The sequence below is a fragment of the Prionailurus bengalensis genome, chromosome B2 (genome assembly GCF_016509475.1).
Source record: "Prionailurus bengalensis isolate Pbe53 chromosome B2, Fcat_Pben_1.1_paternal_pri, whole genome shotgun sequence".
Classification (NCBI taxonomy): Eukaryota; Metazoa; Chordata; class Mammalia; order Carnivora; family Felidae; genus Prionailurus; species Prionailurus bengalensis.
This window is the reverse complement of record NC_057349.1, coordinates 100,287,269-100,301,582: the sequence shown is the minus strand read 5'-3', so window position 1 is coordinate 100,301,582 and position 14,314 is coordinate 100,287,269. Positions and strand designations below refer to the sequence as shown.

General features: G+C 38.2%; 1 protein-coding gene across 4 annotated transcripts in view; it reads left to right on the top strand.

Moving 5' to 3' along the window:
* REV3L (REV3 like, DNA directed polymerase zeta catalytic subunit) overlaps positions 1 to 14,314 on the top strand; it is a 183,563-nt gene that overhangs the window by 66,816 nt on the left and 102,433 nt on the right. For all 4 annotated transcript variants that reach the window (XR_006299027.1, XM_043592124.1, XM_043592125.1 and 1 more), the window contains exons 4-5: positions 2,443 to 2,603; positions 6,800 to 6,896. Coding sequence is in view for 3 of the 4 variants with exons in the window: in XM_043592124.1 (XP_043448059.1) it covers positions 2,443 to 2,603; positions 6,800 to 6,896 (258 nt within the window). In the remaining variant the exon portion in view is untranslated. The remainder of the gene's footprint in view (positions 1 to 2,442; positions 2,604 to 6,799; positions 6,897 to 14,314) is intronic.

The window sequence follows — 14,314 nt, the reverse complement described above, 5'->3', positions numbered from 1 at the left end:
ACAGAATCGGAAGCAGGCTCCAGGCTCTGAGCCATCAGCCCAGAGCCCGAAGCGGGGCTCGAACTCACGGACTGTGAGATCGTGACCTGAGCTTTTTTTTTTTTTTTTTTTTTTTAATCTTTTCAACTCTGTCCCTGAGTTACTCCTACTCTACCTGTTTTTAGGTTTTAAATTCTCTAGCTTCAGTACTACTGTCCCATTTTGTAGCCTTCTGCTGCAATTAATTTTTTTCCTTTCCATCTTAGATTCTATTCTTTATCTTCCCACCTCCTTTCTGCCAGATGAAACCATCAATTCTGGGTTAATCCATTTATTTACTCTCTTTCTCAGCTAAACTGGCTTCTGAGTACTGTAGGATACAAAACAAAACAAAACAAAACAAAAACAAAAACAAAAAAATCCCAACAGAATGGTGCCACTGTGAATTCAAGGTCTTCAATTTCACCTGGGCCCTTCCCTGCCGTGCCTTTTTTCTGCTTTTCTCTAATTATCTTACCATTCTCTACCCTCTTCACTCAAATGTTAACCAAGCCTGTCCCAAGGCTTTGCCTCCTACTTCATAGAGAAAATAGAACTCATCAGTCTAGCAAAGTGGTTGTCAAAGTGTGCACTGGGGAGTCCTGAGACCCTTTCAGAGGATGTGCGTGGTCAAAATCATTGACCTCCATGTTGTTACACTTAGTTAACACCTTTTTGTCCTTACCTTTTGAACTTGTGTCATTGTTTATAGTGCCTTAAAATAAGCCCAAGTGTTAAGTTTCTTTGATATAAACCTCCTCTGATTTTCCTCATACCATCTGATTATTCGTATTTATGTCATTTTGTTAGTTCCTCTTTGAACATCTGCAGCTGTTCTTGGGGTTGTGTCTTAGGCTTTCATCTTACCTCTCTGTACTTCCTCCTCACTGTATAGTCTTATCTACTCTCTTGGTTTGTTTTGCCTTTTTTCTTTGTTGATCTTCATGCATTTGACTTCCAGGTATATGTCAATAGCCTAAATTTTCTCCAGAGCTCTGGATTAATGGTATCATAAGTTTGTAGTGAGGATTACTTGAGAGTAAGCATTTAAAACACCTAACACAGGGGCGCCTAGGTGGCTCAGTCGGTTAAGTGTCTGACTTCAACTCAGGTCACAATCTTGCAGTCCATGAGTTCAAGCCCCGTGTCGGGCTCTGGGCTGATGGCTCAGAGTCTGGAGCCTGCTTCTGATTCTGTGTCTCCCTCTCTCTCTACCCCTTCCCCGTTCATACTTGGTCTCTCTCTGTCTCAAAAATAAATAAACATTAAAAAAAATTTTTTTTTAATAAATAAATAAAACACCTAACACAATGTCCAGTACATAATGCTTAAATAAATATATAATGCTATGTAAATAAAATTATTCTTACCTTCATCTTCATTGTCATTTGTCATTATTTTCATGGAAATATACCTTAATACCTTACTATACCTAAACCCCAGTATGTCTAAAACTGAGTTTATCCTTATTCCTCCTCCAAAAAATTCTGCAAAGAAACATGTTTCCTTCCAGTCCTTTCTCTTCCAATAAATGTGGCACCACCAAGAAATCAAGGCATCATCTTCAACTCCTCTATTCTGCCACACCCTCCACATCTAGTCAGTCATCAAGGCTTCACCATTTTATTCTTTGTATGTATCCTGAATCAACACATTGCCCTGATCTTTGTTAAAGCCACCATCATTTTAGTTTTCCACAGTAGTCTTCTCACTTGTATCTTTAGGACTGTGCGTTCTCTAGGTAACTTGGTCATTTCTCTTTTTCACTCTTCGGAGGCAAATTCTGCTATTTCTTGAGATGTCTTAGTAGGCTGTGCATGATCTGACTGTTCATTACCTCTCTAGGCCATCCCCTCCATAGACACACTCACCACAGCTTTTGTCACTAAGCCACACTCAGTGGTTTCAGTTCTTAAATAAGCCACATTTTCTTATGACCCTTTACATGTGTAATTTAATTTGTGTGAAATACTCTTCCCTTTCTTCACAGAAGTATCTTTAATTCATTAGTCTCTTGCTCAGAGACTTCAGGAAGCCTTTTCAGAAATAACCTCTATACCTTTATCTTATTAATATCCCTTCTGAATGTTTCATGTACTTCAATTCTTTTCTCAGTTTTTAAAAGGAAAAGCTCATATTTTAAAAACTTCTGACATTTTGGTTTTTTAATATAGTTAGTATTAAGTTGGTTTTAGAAGTCAAAATATTCTTCATCCAAGATTTTTATCATGTTCTTTCAGAGTGTGCAGCTGACTTTAAAACTTGACAAACTTGTCATTTCTAACAAAATACAAATTTCCGTAAAATTTAAATAAAAAATTTGTGTGCTAATGTGTTTCATTTTCTATAGTAGTGTAATTATTGTTGCACTTAACATTTTAGGAACCATAATTTTATAATACAACTTTCTTTTTTCTAACTTAGGATATGTGAACTTTTGCAAAGTGGAGCCATAATGAATAAATTTTACCAGCCTCATGAAGCGCATATTCCCTACCTCCTACAGCTGTTCATTGACTACAATCTCTATGGAATGAATTTAATAAATCTGGCTGCTGTCAAGTTCCGAAAAGCAAGAAGGAAAAGTAAGGTTAATTTCTCAAGTTCAAATTAAAGTTTGAGACAAGTGTTAATGTAATTAATGATTTATAAAATAACATATACTTAGAAAATAACTACTGGGTGGATAAAGAATAAAAAAGAAATATGCAGAATGGTATTAGGTTTTATCAGGAAAAGGAATCTCAAAAGAAAATTTTTTGGTAATTGATTGAAGTAGAATTCACATACCATACATCTCACTCATTGAAAATGGACAATTCATTGGCTTAGTATGTTCACACAGTTGTACAACCATCACCACAATCAAATTTAGAACATTTCCAGTACCTCTAAAAGAAACCCTGTAGTCTTTACTACTATGTTTTACTGGGAAAAAACATTTTTAGATTACATATCTGATAAATTACATGTATCTAGAACATACAAAGAACTCTTTCTTAATAGTAAGAAAGCAGAAACCCAATTAAAAATGGCCAAGGGGCGCTTGGGTGGCTCAGTCAGTTGAGCATCCAACTCTTGATTTCAGCTCAGGTCATGATCCCAGTGTCGTGGAATTGAGCTCCATGTCAGGCTCCATGCTCAACTTGGAGCCTGCTTAAGATAGTCTCTCTCTCGTGCTCTCTCTCATTCCCCCCCCTCCCCTGTCCCTCCCCAACTGCCCCCTCTCCTTCTCTCTCTAAAATTAATTTAATTTAATTTAATTTAATTTAATTTAATTTAATTTAATTTAATTTAATTTAATTTAAAAATGGCCAAAAGACCTGGACAGATACTTTAGCAAAAAAGATGTAAGGATGGCAAACACATGAAAAGATGATTGTTAACATTATGTATCATTAGGGAAATGCAAATTGACACCACAAAGAGCTTCCTCTACATACCTATTAGAATGGCTAAAATCTAAAAACTAGCAACACATGCTGGTAAGGATGTGGAAGGAGAGCAACTCTCATTCTTTGCCTGGTGGGAATGCAAAATAGTGCAACCACTTTGGAATACAGTTTGGCAGTTTCTTATAGTGTTAAACATAGACTTATTAAACATAACATTATAAACATAACATAAACATTCCTTCTCATTTATCCAAGTGATTTAAAAGTTGTATCTGCCCAAGAACCTGTATGCAAATGTTTATAGCAGCTTTATTCATAATTGCTAAAGGTCTAAAGTAACCAAGACGTCCACTTTGTTGTGGACAGTGGATAAACTGTGGGCAGTGGATAAACTGTGATGTAACCATACTGTGGAATACTATTTATCAATAAAAAGCATCAAGCTATTGATTCACACAACATTGGTGAGTCTTTAATGCATTTTACTAAGTGAAAGAAGCCTGACACAAAGGGCTACTAATTGTATGATTCCATTCATACAACATTCTGGAAAAGACAAAATGATAAAAATGGAAAGCATATTAATGGTTTCCAGGGATTGGAGGAGAAGGGAGTATTAACTACAGAGCAAATGTACAGAGGAACTTTTAGGGTGAAGGAAGGAATATAGACTGGCATGGGTCTATATATTTATCAAACCCATAGAACTATACCTTCCTTAACCAAATGTTGAAGGTTAACATCCCCAGTGGTGTCCTATATATTGTGTACCCCTCAGATGAGGTGATGAGGAGGACACTTCATCTCTGTGATATTCTTTCAGAAACCCATGACCACAGTCTAATGATGAGAAAAACATCAGACAAACTCAGATGGGAGTGAGGGAGACGTTCTACAGGTTACCTGTCAAGGCCATGAAAAACAAGGAAAGACTGAGAAATAGACCAGAGGAGACCTAGGGAGACATGATAAATAAATGCAATGTGGTGTCCTAGATTGCAAAGCAGACAACAATGGAAAAACTGGTGAAAGTCAGATATAATGTCTAGTCTAGTTAAATATTAATGTACCGGTGTCAGTTTCTTTATTTTGATATAGGTACTGTGGTAATGTAAAATGCTAACAGTAGGAGAGACCTGGTAAGCAATGTATGGAAACTCATACTATCCTTGCAATTTTTCTGTAAATGTAAAATTATTCCAAAATAAAAAGGTTAATGGGAGAAAAAAAGAATATAACAGGTTGGTTATCAGTATCAAATATAGATGAGAGTTCAAGTAGGATTGAGGATTGGAAAAGACTATAGACCGTGAACAGTAGGCATTTATAGGAAAAGGAAGTAATTTTCATAAAAGTTTGTTTCCAGTAGGTAAAAAGTGTGAGAAAAATTTGAATTCTCAAATATATGTAAGACATTTATTTCAGTTACTGAAGTTAGATGAGTATTAGAATGTTAATTGGAAGGAATTTTTTTCAAAATATGGAAAATTTTTACAACGCAGAAATACATGAAATTTAGTTGGGGGAAATTAAAAGGAAAATTGCTGTGAGTATGATGAAATAAAGTTGATATCTTAATTCATTATACTAAATAGCCCTCAGGTTTTTGTTTGCTTTATTTTGCTTGTTTTGTATAAAAGATTATAGTGAAATCATGGGAAGAATAAGTGAATCACTTTTTGTATTTCATGTTTCTCAGACACCATTAAACTGACAGTAAACTTCTTATTAAAACTTAATTCCTGGGGCGCCTGGGTGGCGCAGTCGGTTAAGCGTCCGACTTCAGCCAGGTCACGAACTCGCGGTCCGTGGGTTCGAGCCCCGCGTTGGGCTCTGGGCTGATGGCTCAGAGCCTGGAGCCTGTTTCCGATTCTGTGTCTCCCTCTCTCTCTGCCCCTACCCTGTTCATGCTCTGTCTCTCTCTGTCCCAAAAATAAATAAACGTTGAAAAAATAAAAAATAAATAAATAAATAAATAAAAAATAAAACTTAATTCCTACATATTACATGTATATATGCATAACTCAACATTTTTATCTTATAAGACAAGTTATCCTAGTACATAATGTAGTCTTACTTTTGAAAATGGAGTAAATTCAAAAGTGAAAAAGATGTAGAAATTTTAATAGTATATATGCATATACAATTTTTCTCTCAGTACTTCAGTTATATGATCATGTGTCAGATGAACTGGAAATGGTACTAATTACTACGTTGTTAAGGTGAAGTATATAAAGTAAATAGATTAAATATTTTGAGCACATAGAGGCAATTTGTATTTTTTACCATCCATAGTTGAAAAATTATAATAATATATATATATTTAAATTAGGGAATTTCCCTGTTCTTTAGGGAAATATGCTAAAACAATGTATAAGAAGTGTAGGTGAGATGTGAATTTTTTGTGATGTTATCAGTAACTCTGAATCAGTAAACTTGTACTCTTTATTCACATAAATTTATTAGAAAATAATATTTATGGTAATGTACAACTCTACAAAGTAATTTCATATCAATGCCCTAGCCACCTAATAGCAAAGCCTTTAAAAACTTCTGAAGATATGTAGAATCAGTTTCATGTTTTGGCATATGTTTTGCTGAAATAGCAAAGATGGTAGTACCTAATCTCAGTCTTAATTACACCATTTTGTGATCAAGCTAAACAAATAAGAAAAAGTATTAAATTTAGCTGGATTAGAAAATTGCAAATTTAGCATCTTTCTCAATGTTAGGATTCTTTCTATGCTACTCACTTATGCTTTCTCTTAGAATTTAAATTCCCACAAGAGATTGCAAAACAGTTGCTAAAATTTAGAGAATACTTTCAAAGCATGACCCCAGGACTCAGTTCCTGAAACTTAGACAACTAAGCAAACATGCATTTTCCCCTTCTACTGGTGGTCAAATTGTATTTGCATTTCCACTCACTGTTAACTGCCATCACTTCTGGAATGTGTTGCATATTTTCTCTTTGTTCAGGGATTAGTATTAAAGTATGTTTTGAATTTTATCTGGAATCTGAATTCCATTAGAATTTTAGTTTAGACTCATACAGAATACCCTAGGAATTTAAAGTCTATAAACAATCTTAACTCTTCATGATTTTCAAAGTGAGATTTTAATCCTACCACAATAGCACATTTAAATGTATCATACTAGCATGTAAGCATTGTAGCTGTTTCTCTTTCATATCGATATTAGAAATACTTTCTTCCCCTTTTACTTTAGAGCCACTATTCTCAACTGTGCATATGTGTTCCTGTGTGTGTATGAATTTTAAGGACACAATTGTAGGAACTAGTCATGTTTATATATTATTTTACTTAAAGGGTATTTATATGCAAGTTAAAAGTAGAACTTATCTTCTTTTACCTTTCTGTTCCTAGGTGATTCGATGCGTACAACTGGATCTTGCAAGGATCAGCTACCAGGAGATTCTCTTACTGGTACTTTATTTCGGTGGGAAGAAGATGAAATACCAAGGTTAGTTAATGTTGTAAAGGGAAAAAAAACCTATTTGTGTATATCCTACTGTATTCAAAACTCAGTGGTTATTATAATTTAATTTTAATCTTCATTTTTTTAATCTATAAGCTTGTCAGAGAAGCTCATCTCAACATTAGTATGTTACATGGAATCACAGATTTTATTTTTATTTTATGTTTTTTTCTTTTTATTATTTTCTTTTTTATTTTTTTAAACTTACATCCAAATTGTTAGCATATAGTAAAACAGTGGTTTCAGTAGATTTCTTAGTGCTCCTTACCCATTTAGCCCATCTCCCCCTCCCACAACCCTTCCTATAACCCTCAGTTTGTTCTCCATATTTATGAGTCTCTTTTGTTTTGCCCCCTCCTTGTTTTTATATTATTTTTGTTTCCCTCCCCTCTTATGTTCATCTGTTTTGTCTCAAAGTCCTCATATGAGTGAAGTTGTATGATTTTTGTCTTTCTCTGACTAATTTCACTTAGCATAATACCTTCTAGTTCCATCCATGTAGTTGCAAATGGCAAGATGTCGTTCTTTTTGATTGCCGAGTAATACTCCATCGTGTGTGTGTGTGTGTGTGTGTGTGTACACACACCACATCTTTATCCATTCATCCATCGATGGACATTTGGGTTCTTTGCACACTTTGGCTATTGTTGATAGTGCTGCTCTAAACATGGGGGTGCATGTGTCCCTTCGAAACGGCACACCTGTATCCCGTGGATAAATGCCTAGAAGTGCAATTGCTGGGTCATAGGGTAGTTCTATTTTTAGTTTTTTGAGGAACCTCCATTCTGTTTTCCAGAGTGGCTGCACCAGCTTGCATTCCCATACTTTTATTTTTTTTATATTAAATATAATTTATTGTCAAATTGGTTTCCATACAACACCCAGTGCTCATCCTAACAGGTGCCCTCCTCAATGCCCATCACCAGCTTTCCCCTCTCCCCCACCCCCCATCAACCCTCAGTTCCTCCCTCAGTATTTAAAAGACTCTTATCATTTGCCTCCCTCCCTCTCTATAACTTTTTTTTTCCCCTTTCCCTTCCCCCATGGTCTTCTGTTAAATTTCTCAGTGGAATCAGATTTTACTTTTTTTTTTTTTTTTTTTTTTTTTTCTGAAATTTATTGACAAATTGGTTTCCATACAACACCCAGTGCTCATCCCAACAGGTGCCCTCCTCAATACCCATCACCCACCCTGTCCTCCCTCCCACCCCCCATCAACCCTCAGTTTGTTCTCAGTTTTTAACAGTCTCTTATGCTTTGGCTCTTTCCCATTCTAACCTCTTTTTTTTTTTTTTTTTTTTTTTCCTTCCCCTCCCCCATGGGTTCCTGTTATGTTTCTCAGGATCCACATAAGAGCGAGACCATATGGTATCTGTCTTTCTCTGTATGGCTTATTTCACTTAGCATCACACTCTCCAGTTCCATCCACGTTGCTACAAAAGGCCATATTTCATTTTTTCTCATTGCCACGTAATATTCCATTGTGTATATAAACCACAATTTCTTTATCCATTCATCAGTTGATGGACATTTAGGCTCTTTCCATAATTTGGCTATTGTTGAGAGTGCTGCTATGAACATTGGTGTACAAGTGGCCCTATGCATCAGTGCTCCTGTATCCCTTGGATAAATTCCTAGCAGTGCTATTGCTGGGTCATAGGGTAGGTCTATTTTTAATTTTCTGAGGAACCTCCACACTGCTTTCCAGAGCGGCTGCACCAATTTGCATTCCCACCAACAGTGCAAGAGGGTTCCCGTTTCTCCACATCCTCTCCAGCATCTATAGTCTCCTGATTTGTTCATTTTGGCCACTCTGACTGGCGTGAGGTGATACCTGAGTGTGGTTTTGATTTGTATTTCCCTGATAAGGAGCGACGCTGAACATCTTTTCATGTGCCTGTTGGCCATCCGGATGTCTTCTTTAGAGAAGTGTCTATTCATGTTTTCTGCCCATTTCTTCACTGGGTTATTTGTTTTTCGGGTGTGGAGTTTGGTGAGCTCTTTATAGATTTTGGATACTAGCCCTTTGTCCGATATGTCATTTGCAAATATCTTTTCCCATTCCGTTGGTTGCCTTTTAGTTTTGTTGGTTGTTTCCTTTGCTGTGCAGAAGCTTTTTATCTTCATAAGGTCCCAGTAATTCACTTTTGCTTTTAATTCCCTTGCCTTTGGGGATGTGTCGAGTAAGAGATTGCTACGGCTGAGGTCAGAGAGGTCTTTTCCTGCTTTCTCCTCTAAGGTTTTGATGGTTTCCTGTCTCACATTGAGGTCCTTTATCCATTTTGAGTTTATTTTTGTGAATGGTGTGAGAAAGTGGTCTAGTTTCAACCTTCTGCATGTTGCTGTCCAGTTCTCCCAGCACCATTTGTTAAAGAGGCTGTCTTTTTTCCATTGGATGTTCTTTCCTGCTTTGTCAAAGATGAGTTGGCCATACGTTTGTGGGTCTAGTTCTGGGGTTTCTATTCTATTCCATTGGTCTATGTGTCTGTTTTGGTGCCAATACCATGCTGTCTTGATGATGACAGCTTTGTAGTAGAGGCTAAAGTCTGGGATTGTGATGCCTCCTGCTTTGGTCTTCTTCTTCAAAATTCCTTTGGCTATTCGGGGCCTTTTGTGGTTCCATATGAATTTTAGGATTGCTTGTTCTAGTTTCGAGAAGAATGCTGGTGCAATTTTGATTGGGATTGCATTGAATGTGTAGATAGCTTTGGGTAGTATTGACATTTTGACAATATTTATTTTTCCAATCCATGAGCAGGGAATGTCTTTCCATTTCTTTAAATCTTCTTCAATTTCCTTCAGAAGCTTTCTATAGTTTTCAGCATACAGATCCTTTACATCTTTGGTTAGATTTATTCCTAGGTATTTTATGCTTCTTGGTGCAATTGTGAATGGGATCAGTTTCTTTATTTGTCTTTCTGTTGCTTCATTGTTAGTGTATAAGAATGCAACTGATTTCTGTACATTGATTTTGTATCCTGCAACTTTGCTGAATTCCTGTATCAGTTCTAGCAGACTTTTGGTGGAGTCTATCGGATTTTCCATGTATAATATCATGTCATCTGCAAAAAGCGAAAGCTTGACTTCATCTTTGCCAATTTTGATGCCTTTGATTTCCTTTTGTTGTCTGATTGCTGATGCGAGAACTTCCAGCACTATGTTAAACAGCAGCGGTGAGAGTGGGCATCCTTGTCGTGTTCCTGATCTCAGGGAAAAAGCTTTCAGTTTTTCCCCGTTGAGGATGATGTTAGCTGTGGGCTTTTCATAAATGGCTTTTATGATCTTTAAGTATGTTCCTTCTATCCCGACTTTCTCAAGGGTTTTTATTAAGAAAGGGTGCTGGATTTTGTCGAAGGCCTTTTCTGCATCGATTGACAGGATCATATGGTTCTTCTCTCTTTTTTTGTTAATGTGATGTATCACGTTGATTGATTTGCGAATGTTGAACCAGCCCTGCATCCCAGGAATGAATCCCACTTGATCATGGTGAATAATTCTTTTTATATGCCGTTGAATTCGATTTGCTAGTATCTTATTGAGAATTTTTGCATCCATATTCATCAGGGATATTGGCCTGTAGTTCTCTTTTTTTACTGGGTCTCTGTCTGGTTTAGGAATCAAAGTAATACTGGCTTCATAGAATGAGTCTGGCAGTTTTCCTTCCCTTTCTATTTCTTGGAATAGCTTGAGAAGGATAGGTATTATCTCTGCTTTAAACGTCTGGTAGAACTCCCCTGGGAAGCCATCTGGTCCTGGACTCTTATTTGTTGGGAGATTTTTGATAACCGATTCAATTTCTTCGCTGGTTATGGGTCTGTTCAAGCTTTCTATTTCCTCCTGATTGAGTTTTGGAAGAGTGTGGGTGTTCAGGAATTTGTCCATTTCTTCCAGGTTGTCCAATTTGTTGGCATATAAGTTTTCATAGTATTCCCTGATAATTGTTTGTATCTCTGAGGGATTGGTTGTAATCATTCCATTTTCATTCATGATTTTATCTATTTGGGTCATCTCCCTTTTCTTTTTGAGAAGCCTGGCTAGAGGTTTGTCAATTTTGTTTATTTTTTCAAAAAACCAACTCTTGGTTTCGTTGATCTGCTCTACAGTTTTTTTAGTTTCTATATTGTTTATTTCTGCTCTGATCTTTATTATTTCTCTTCTTCTGCTGGGCTTAGGCTGCCTTTGCTGATCTGCTTCTAGTTCCTTTAGGTGTGCTGTTAGATTTTGTATTTGGGATTTTTCTTGTTTCTTGAGATAGGCCTGGATTGCAATGTATTTTCCTCTCAGGACTGCCTTTGCTGCATCCCAAAGCGTTTGGATTGTTGTATTTTCATTTTCGTTTGTTTCCATATATTTTTTAATTTCTTCTCTAATTGCCTGGTTGACCCACTCATTCGTTAGTAGGGTGTTCTTTAACCTCCATGCTTTTGGAGGTTTTCCAGACTTTTTCCTGTGGTTGATTTCAAGCTTCATGGCATTGTGGTCTGAAAGTAAGCATGGTATAATTTCAATTCTTGTAAACTTATGAAGGGCTGTTTTGTGACCCAGTATATGATCTATCTTGGAGAATGTTCCATGTGCACTCGAGAAGAAAGTATATTTTGTTGCTTTGGGATGCAGAGTTCTAAATATATCTGTCAAGTCCATCTGATCCAATGTCTCATTCAGGGCCCTTGTTTCTTTATTGACCGTGTGTCTAGATGATCTATCCATTTCTGTAAGTGGTGTATTAAAGTCCCCTGCAATTACCACATTCTTATCAATAAGGTTGCTTATGTTTATGAGTAATTGTTTTATATATTTGGGGGCTCCGGTATTCGGTGCATAGACATTTATAATTGTTAGCTCTTCCTGATGGATAGACCCTGTAACTATTATATAATGTCCTTCTTCATCTCTTGTTACAGCCTTTAATTTAAAGTCTAGTTTGTCTGATATAAGTATGGCTACTCCAGCTTTCTTTTGGCTTCCAGTCGCATGATAAATAGTTCTCCATCCCCTCACTCTCAATCTAAAGGTGTCCTCAGGTCTAAAATGAGTCTCTTGTAGACAGCAAATAGATGGGTCTTGTTTTTTTATCCATTCTGATACCCTATGTCTTTTGGTTGGCGCATTTAATCCATTTACATTCAGTGTTATTATAGAAAGATACGGGTTTAGAGTCATTGTGATGTCTGTATGTTTTATGCTTATAGTGATGTCTCTGGGACTTTGTCTCACAGGGTCCCCCTTAGGATCTCTTGTAGGGCTGGTTTAGTGGTGACAAATTCCTTCAGTTTTTGTTTGTTTGGGAAGACCTTTATCTCTCCTTCTATTCTAAATGACAGACTTGCTGGATAAAGGATTCTCGGCTGCATATTTTTTCTGTCTAGCACCCTGAAAATCTCTTGCCAATTCTTTCTGGCCTGCCAAGTTTCAAAAGAGAGATCAGTCACGAGTCTTATAGGTCTCCCTTTATATGTGAGGGCATGTTTACCCCTTGCTGCTTTCAGAATTTTCTCTTTATCCTTGTATTTTGCCAGTTTCACTATGATATGTCGTGCAGAAGATCGATTCAAGTTACGTCTGAAGGGAGTTCTCTGTGCCTCTTGGATTTCAATGCCTTTTTCCTTCCCCAGTTCAGGGAAGTTCTCAGCTATGATTTCTTCAAGTATCCCTTCAGCACCTTTCCCTCTCTCTTCCTCCTCTGGGATACCAATTATGCGTATATTATTTCTTTTTAGTGTATCACTTAATTCTCTAATTTTCCCCTCATACTCCTGGATTTTTTTATCTCTCTTTTTCTCAGCTTCCTCTTTTTCCATAACTTTATCTTCTAGTTCACCTATTCTCTCCTCTGCCTCTTCAAGCCGAGCTGTGGTGGTTTCCATTTTGTTATGCATTTCGTTTAAAGCGTTTTTCAGCTCCTCGTGACTGTTCCTTAGTCCCTTGATCTCTGTAGCAAGAGATTCTCTGCTGTCCTGTATACTGTTTTCAAGCCCAGCGATTAATTTTATGACTATTATTCTAAATTCACTTTCTGTTATATTATTTAAATCCTTTTTGATCAGCTCATTAGCTGTTGTTATTTCCTGGAGATTCTTCTGAGGGGAGTTCTTCCGCTTGGTCATTTTGGATAGTCCCTGGCGTGGTGAGGACCTGCAGGGCACTTCCCCTGTGCTGTGGTGTATACCTGGAGTTGGTGGGCGGGGCCGCAGTCAGACCTGATGTCTGCCCCCAGCCCACCGCTGGGGCCACAGTCAGACTGGTGTGTGCCTTCTCTTCCCCTCTCCTAGGGGCGGGATTCACTGTGGGGTGGTGTGGCTCGTCTGGGCTACTTGCACCCTGCCAGGCTTGTGATGCTGGGGATCTGGCGTATTAGCTGGGGCGGGTAGGCAAGGTGCTCGGGGGCAGGAGGGGCAGGCTTAGATCGCTTCTCCTTAGGTGATCCACTTCAGGAGGGGCCCTGTGGCAGCGGGAGGGAGTCAGATCCGCTGCGGGAGGTTTGGCTCCGCAGAAGCACAGAGTTGGGTGTTTGCGCGGAGCGAGCAAGTTCCCTGGCAGGAACCGGTTCCCTTTGGGATTTCGGCTGGGGGATGGGCAGGGGAAATGGCGCTGGCGAGCGCCTTTGTTCCCCACCAAACTGAGCTCTGTTGTCAGGGGGCTCAGTAGCTCTCCCTCCCTTTGTCCTCCAGCCTTCCCGCTTTCCGAGCAGAGCTGTTAATTTCTGACCTCCCAGACGCTAAGTCGCGCTTGCTGTCGGAACACAGTCCGCCCGGCCCCTCCGCTTTTGCAAGCCCGACTCGGGGGCTCTGCTTGGCCGGCGAGCCGCCCCTCCGCCCCGGCTCCCTCCCGCCAGTCCGTGGAGCGCGCACCGCCTCGCCGCCCTTCCTACCCTCTTCCGTGGGCCTCTCGTCTGCGTTTGGCTCCGGCGACTCCGTTCTGCTAATCCTCTGGCGGTTTTCTGGGTTATTTAGGCAGGTGTAGATGGAATCTAAGTGATCAGCAGGACGTGCGGTGAGCCCAGCGTCCTCCTAAGCCGCCATCTTCGGCAACTAACTCTGGAATCAGATTTTAAACACTGACCTTGAAAATAGGATGAAAATGGACCTAGTTATTACCTAATTAATAAAAGTAATTGGGTATTAATTTTTATACTTCTTTCCAACATATGTCTTCATTATGCATTCTGAATTGATATGCTAGAACTTGTCAAATAAAAATCACATGATCAAATAACAATTTAAAATCTAAGAAGCAAATTTTTTTGAAAAAATAACCCCCAAATTTCTAAATGTTTTTATGGAAAAAAGTGGGTTGACATACTGTATATGAATAAGCAGTTTGCCATTTTTTTTAATGTTTATTCATTTATTTTGAGAGAGAGTCTACACGGGGAGTGGCAGAGAGAGAATCCCATGCAGGTT